Raw genomic sequence first — 7,588 nt, forward strand, 5'->3', positions numbered from 1 at the left:
TGTAATACAATTAACCATAGCCACAAGAAGTATAAAATACTAGGAATAAGACTAACCACAGAAGTCAAAGACCTCTACATGGAAAACTATAAAAATCTTAAAAAGGAAATTGATAAGGACACTAAAATGTGCAAGGACATCTCATGCTCCTGGATTGGCAGAATCAATATACTCAAAATGGTAATTCTATCCAGATTAATCTATAAGTTTAATTCAATCCCGATAAAATTACAAGAGACATTCTTCACAGATCTAGAAAGACAATCATAGAATTTGTCTGGAACCATAAAAGACCCCATTTTGCTAAAGCCATCCTGTGCAAGAAGACTGGAGTAGGTGATGTCTCACTTCCTGACCCCCAAATATAATACAAAGCTGTGATAATCAAAACAGCATGGTATTGGCACAAAAATAGACATGAAGACCAATGGAACAGAGTAGAGACCCCAGAAATAAACCCCAAAACATACAGCCAACTCATCTTTGACAAAGGGTACCAGTCAATTCAGTGGGAAAAGGGAAACCACTTTAGGAACTGGTGTAGGAAAAACTGGGTATCCACCAGTGGAAAGATGAATCTAAACCCCTGTCACCAATAACAAAAATCAACTCAAAGTGGATCAAAGATTTAAATCTAATGCTGAAAACTATAAAACTACTGGTAGAAAATACTGGGGAAACTCTGGGAGTTATTAGGGAAGACAAAGACTTCTTAAGCAAGATCCCCAAAGCACAGGCAATAATCCCCAAAATTGATGGGTGGGATTATATCAGATTAAGGAGTTTCTGCACAGCAAAGGACACTATAATTAGTGTGAATCGACAATCGCCAGAATAGAAGAGAATTTTTGTTAACTGTGCCTCAGATAAGGGACTGATTACCAGAATACACAGGGAACTCAAGCGGCTTCCCCAGAAGAAAATGATTAACCCAATTAAAAGATGGGAAAATGAGCTGAATAAACAACTCTTTTTGGAAGACATACAAACAGTCAAAAATCATGTGAAAAAATGCTCAACGTCCCTCATTGTAAGGGAGATGCAGGTCAAAACCACAGTGAGAAACCACCTAACCCCAGTCAGAATGGTGAAGATTGAAAAAACAAATAATGATAAATGCTGGAGGGGATGTGGTGAAAGGGGAACACTCCTACACTGTTGGTGGGAATGTAAATTGATCTAGCCACTGTGGATAACAATATGGAGGTCCCTCAAAGACCTTCAAATAGAACTACCATATGATCCAGCAGTTCCACTCCTGGATATCTACCCAAAGGACAGGAGAACTTTCCATCGGAATAGCTCTTGCACACCTATATTCATTTAAACCTTATTCACAATTGCTAAGACATGGAACCAACCCAAATGTCCACAAACAGATGAATAGATTGAAAAATTGTGGCACATATACTCCATGGAATACTATTCAGCCATAAAATAAACAATAAGGCCCTGGAATCTGATAGAAAGTGGATGAATATGGAAGATTTGTTGCTGAGTGAAGCAAGTCAGGCTATGAAAGAGAGACATTGTATGTCTCCACTTAACATATACCAACTGTCTGCACTCTATGGTAGAGATTGAAAGGCCAGAAACCATAAAAGTATTAAAAATTGTAATGGACACTAGAGTCAAAGTGGAAAGAGAGTGTGAGAAGGGAAGAGTGTAGGAAATTTTTGGGGGGGATGGAGAGGTAAGACACTTAGGAGACACAGATAAGGTTCATTATCTCTTGACAAGGATGTGTATGGTGTTCTCAACTGGGTTGGACTGAGGTGTATATCATGCTGGGTAGTCTCTTCAGAATCTAAATTATGTGTAGCAACTTAATGTATGAATAATAATAATAATAAATACATGAAAACAATAAAGCTTTGTAATAATGGTAAATAAAGACAAATACAGAATTCTCTAATACTATAATGGAGGTATGACAATCAATTTAATTCTGATATGGAATTTAAAAGATAAAAACACTAAAAAACTATATCAATACCACTGTGTCAATGGATATAAGATACGAAAAGACTGGTTGATGACAGAAGTAATATAAAGAAGGGACATGCTGCGCATCATCACGACAGTGAGTGTGGTAAGTCGTTTTCTACCAGCATTTACGTTACACGTGCAGTCAGCCGTGTACCCTGAATCCTGTGCCATTGCTCTGTCTCTGTCCTTACATCAGTACCATGACATTTTGATTAGTGTCACTTCGTAATAGGTCTTAAGACTAGAAAGTGTGAAGTCTCCAATTTTGTTTTTCTTTCTCAAGATTGTTTTGGCTATTCAAAATTCTTTTCAGTTTCATATAAACTTTAATATTTCTTTCTATTTATGCAAAAAAATAGTGCTTCCAAATTGTTAACATGAGATGTTTTTACATTTATCACATTATTTTTGGTTTACTAACAGTAATTTTCAATTTTTAGTGTGTAAGATTCTTACCTCTTTTGTTTAGATTTCTTTTCTTTTTACTTGGAGAAGTTTTTTTTTGCTATAGTATGCGTGCTCTTGCCAGAAAGACAGAGAGAAACAGAGAGACAGAAAGCGAGAAATCACCCCCAGAGGGGATGGCCACGCCGCAATCCCTTCTCCTCCATTCTCCTCTCGGGATCTTGGGCACTCACGCACACGTACCCAGCGTGAATTTAAGCCACTGGGGCCAGGACTTGAACCACAGTCAACTGCATGAGAGTTCAGCGACATAGTCATTATGCTAACTGCTGTCCCTTTTGTTTAGATTTCTAAGCATATTATTCCTTTAGATTTTATTATGAATGGGAGTTTTCTTAAATTTCTTTTTTGATTGTTTATTTACACTGTACAAAATTGTTAGTAAAAATCAAATCAATCACCAGTGTTGTTTTAGCAAAAACAAAACAAAACAAAACCAACATTGGACCCTTACCTTTATATATATATATAGATATATGTATATCTATATCTAGACATATACCTGTATATACATATATACACACACACACACATATATATGTATGTATGTATATATAAATATATACCAAAAATTTAAACACCAGACATGATGCTGCTATAAAATTTACTTTTAAAGTTAGGAAAAACCTTTATGACACAGGATTTGGTAATGATTTCCTAGAGCACAAGTAACAGAATTAAAAGTAGAACAATTAAGACTACAAAAGAATTAAAAGTTCTACACAGCAAAGAAAATAATTAAGAGAGTAAAAAGAAAATTTATGAAATGGGAAAAATATTTGCAAACCATATGTCTGATAAGGTATTATTATCCAGAATATCTAACTCAACAATTATAAAACAACTCAACTACATCCAAAAACAAAACCGGCAGAAAACAGCAAGTGTTGGTGAGGATGGAGGGCGGGCCCAGTGGCGCCTTTGATGGGATGTAAAATGGTGTGGTTGTAATAGAAAGCAGTACCGTCATTCTTCTAAAAAAACACCACATAATCCAGCAGCTTTACTTCTAGGTAAATGCCCAAATTATTGAAAGTCGGGTGGGGTCATGAAGTGATAGCTGTACATTCATGTTTCTTGCAGCATTACTCCTTTATAATAGCCAACAGGTAGAACCGGTATAATTGTTAAATGGTTAATTAATGCGTAAAGAAAATGTATGCATCTATACATACAGTGGGATTTATGCAATCTTTCAAAATAACAGAACAAAATTCTGTCATATCCTGTAACCTGAATGATTTCTGAGGGTATTATGCTAAGGAAAACAAAAAAAGGCAATAGCACATTACTCCACTTTTGCAAAGTATCTAAGTAGTCAACTCTCACATCAAAATATAAAATGATATTTGCAAAGGGCTGGCGTAAGAAAATGGCAGGTTAGTGTTTAGGGGTATAGTGTTTCATCCTGCAGGACACAGAAGTTCTGAAGATATACAAAAATGTGCAAGAATGCTACATTATTGTACAGTAGTCTTAAAAATAGCCAAGATGGCAAATTTTATGTTACGCTTTATTTACTACAATAATAATAAATTAATTGTACATGTATCCTGTCACTCAGCAATCCCAATACTAGGCATGGATTATAGAAAAATAAAAATGTAAAGCTACCAAAAAGCCTCACATCAGAATGTTTTAGGAACGTTATTTGTAATAACAAAATAGTGGAAGCAGCTCTCGTATCTACAACAGGCGAAGGCTTTAATAAACATTAGTATTAATCGACTATCATACTCCAATATAAATGAACAAACTGCTGAGCTATATAGCATAGATGAATCTGAAAATAGTTATTTGTAATGAAAGAAGTCCTAGAAATTCTATACAGTATGATCCCATTCTGTACATTTCTATAAGAGGCAAAATAACAAAGAATGATGAGAAACTGAGCGAGTGGTGTTTTCTGGAGTGGTTATTTCTGGGGCAGGGCACGGAGGAGCCGCCCGGGTGACTGAAAGCAGTGTGGGCTTGGCAAACGTGAGCCTCTTCAGAACCAGCCCAAGTGTGCATTTCAGATCTTTTAATGACACTGCGCATAAATAATGCCTCTGTTAAAAATGTATACTTCAGGGACCAGCAGTTAGCGTAATGGCTATGTCGCTGGACTCCCACGTAGTCGACCGTGGTTCGAGTCCTGGACCTGGTGGCTTAAACTCACGCTGGGCACGGGCGCATGCGTGCCCACGATCCCGAGAGGAGAATGGAGAAGGGATTGCGGTGTGGCTATCCCCTCTGGGGGGTGATTTCTTGCTTTCTATCTCTCTGTCTCTCTCTGTCTGTCTGGCGAGCGCACGCGCCCTATAGCAAAAACCTCTCCAAAAAAAGAAAAAAAATATATATATACTTCATTTTATTTTAATACAAAATAGTAGATAATATACATTTCAACTCAGGAAAAAGAACAAGAAAAAAATTATACGAAACTTTTTAAATAGCTCTAACGTTAAGTATTGCACTTTCACAATGGCAAATGCTCCCTTCAACCTTCCTATTCCCTGCAAAACAACTTAAGTGTAAGTTTTTGTGTAGCAAGTTCATAATCAAATAAGAATATATGATTTTCTGGCTAGAAAATATATACTAATATGAATTAAATTTAACAGAGATAAATAATACATGCATTGTATTTGACATGATGCTCATTTTTAAACAAATGGTTCCCTAATTATATCTGAAAATGAACTGTAAAGTGACGAATACATTCTAACACAGAATAACATCTGTGCCTTTTTCATAAGAGTTGGTAGAACACCTTATAATCTGAAAATGTTTCTAATAAGGCAGAAATCCCAGCTTTCAGAAGAAATCACCAGTTACTGTCAGAAAACAATGCTCTAGAAAGTAAACATGATGGCGGGAACATTTTATCCATTCCTGGCAAATGCTTACATGCGCAATCTTCGTTCAATGGGAGTTTGAGGAAAGCAGGAGCTCTTTTTAAAAATGACACTGTGAGAGTCACTTCTTCACCAGCATTCCGGAGAACCTGAACCTAAAGATAAGAAAAATTAAAACAATGCAATTATCACTATGTCGGCACATGTGGTATATGGTTGCAAAAGCTCAAAATGACTCCTTGTTTCTTTCACCTCCCGTTTTTTCCTACTGGTCAGACACACTATGCAGGTAGAGGAGTAGACCATTTAACATGGCAGTATGCTAGCCCCCCTGTCCAGCCTGGTCTCACTCTGCCGCCCCCTGCTGGTACTCAGTGTTCACCTTCCATTCACATTTATTTAAATCTTCCTGAGGTGTTTTTTTTTTTTTTTTTTTTTTTTAGGGATTTTTTCTATAAGGGGCGTGAGTGCGTTCGCCAGACAGACAGAGAGAGACATAGAGACAGAAAGTGAGAAATCACCCCCCAGGGGGGATGGTCACGCCGCAATCCCTTCTCCTCTATTTTCCTCTCGGGATCTTGGGCACGCATGCACACGCGCCCGGCGTGAGTTTGAAGTCACCGAGTCCGGGACACGAACCGCTGTCGACTACGTGGGAGTCCATCGACAGCCATTACTCTAACTGCTGGTTCCCTAAATCTTCCTGAGTTTACGGTCTACATTTGATAATAATAGGGGTGGTGTCTACAGAACAACAGATGTATGTTTAAGCCATTGTATTTATTAACTAAGTATTTATTGATAATACCTTATATGTTACAAAATGAGCTACATTTTTCAGATATAATAAAATACAGCCCTAAGAATAGTAAACAGAACAGGTATTTCTTAATCCAAATAAAGTAATAATGCCCCAATTAACCCACACCCCTTTACAAAAAATAAATAGGCATTACTGTTCTATTTCATCATTAACATATTTCTTTTCCTTTCCCTGCAATCTGGGAATAATGACTGAGTCTATTTTCAATAACTCTCAACACTTTTTTTTTTTGAGAGAGGATTTTCGTTGAGGGTGTATGTGCTTGTCAGGAAGGCAGAAAGAGATCGAGAGATAGAAAACAAGAAATCCACCCCCATGCCGGGAGGGGAAGGGCGAAGCTGCAATCCCTTCTTCTCCAATCTTCCCTTGGGATTTTGGGGACACAAGCACGTAGGCCCAGCATGAATTTCAAGCCACAGGGTCTGGGACTCAAACCATGTCTAACCATGTGGGAGTCCAGCACCTTAACCACTATGCCACCTGCTGGGCCCAACACCACCTTTTAAATAATAAAATTAGTAAGTCTAGCTCTAACAGTTAAAATAGTACCAATTTCTCCCAAAAATCATACCAAGAAAATTATAAGCAATATAAAATACTTTTTTTTTTATTTAAAGAAGAAGCTGGGGGTTCCTTTGTAACACACATACCTGGAAAATATATAAATATACTTATAGTTTTAAGCTTTCATGTAAACTAAAGGTAGAACAAAGAATAATTATAAATAAGGAAATACAGTTTGTTTTTAACATTTAAGAAAATAGCTCCACTTAAGTTGCTAAGGAATTAACTACCAGAACAATTTAAAAAGACTTTCAGTCCTGACAAAAGGACTTAGATTCATCTCTCGCTGCTCCTTTCCAGAATGCATAACTATAAACATGGAAAAACAGTGCAGGAGACAATCGAAAGAGAACTCTGAAAGATAGGAAGCAAGAAGAGACTTAGGAGTCTTAGTACTGGAGGAACAGCACGGAGGCCGGGAGTCCCTCAGAGGACACTAGCCAGGACTGGCAGCTTCCACCCCCACTGCAGAGCAGAAGGCATCGTAGCGAGGGTCATGCCCACTCTGTACTGGACAGGGCTCCCATAAACAGCAAGACTGAAAGATCCAGCAAAGGGGACAGACCAGAAAGCTGGTGACAATGGTAGTGAGAAGTGCTCTTCTTCCCACTGGGCCTTTGAATCCTCTCTCCCACCCAGGAGCATTCTAGGATCAGAAACTCCGGCAGGGACCGGCAAGGAAGATACCATTTAGTCCACAAGGGCCAGAGGCCTCTCTCCCACAGCAATGGACAAGACGCTGATGGAGAGTTCCCCCAGGGTAACTTGTCCAAACACGCTCGTCATTCCACTTCCTTCGGGGAAGGGGAAACCCAAAAAAACACTGGGCCAGAAATGCTCTTAGTCACCCCTAAATGGTCACCGTTTTACCTCACCAGTGTCATCAGAGAGCCTAATACGAGAAAAC

At 38.1% G+C, this 7,588-nt stretch overlaps 1 protein-coding gene across 1 annotated transcript in view; it reads right to left on the reverse strand.

Moving 5' to 3' along the window:
* The window catches only part of SNTG1 (syntrophin gamma 1), a 411,039-nt gene that overhangs the window by 258,785 nt on the left and 144,666 nt on the right, over positions 1-7,588 (reverse strand). The window contains exon 7 of the mRNA XM_006140355.1: positions 5,347-5,449. Within this exon, the coding sequence (XP_006140417.1) occupies positions 5,347-5,449 (103 nt within the window). The remainder of the gene's footprint in view (positions 1-5,346; positions 5,450-7,588) is intronic.

Source organism: Tupaia chinensis, unplaced genomic scaffold, assembly GCF_000334495.1.
Source record: "Tupaia chinensis unplaced genomic scaffold, TupChi_1.0 Scaffold000031_1, whole genome shotgun sequence".
NCBI classification, from domain to species: Eukaryota; Metazoa; Chordata; class Mammalia; order Scandentia; family Tupaiidae; genus Tupaia; species Tupaia belangeri.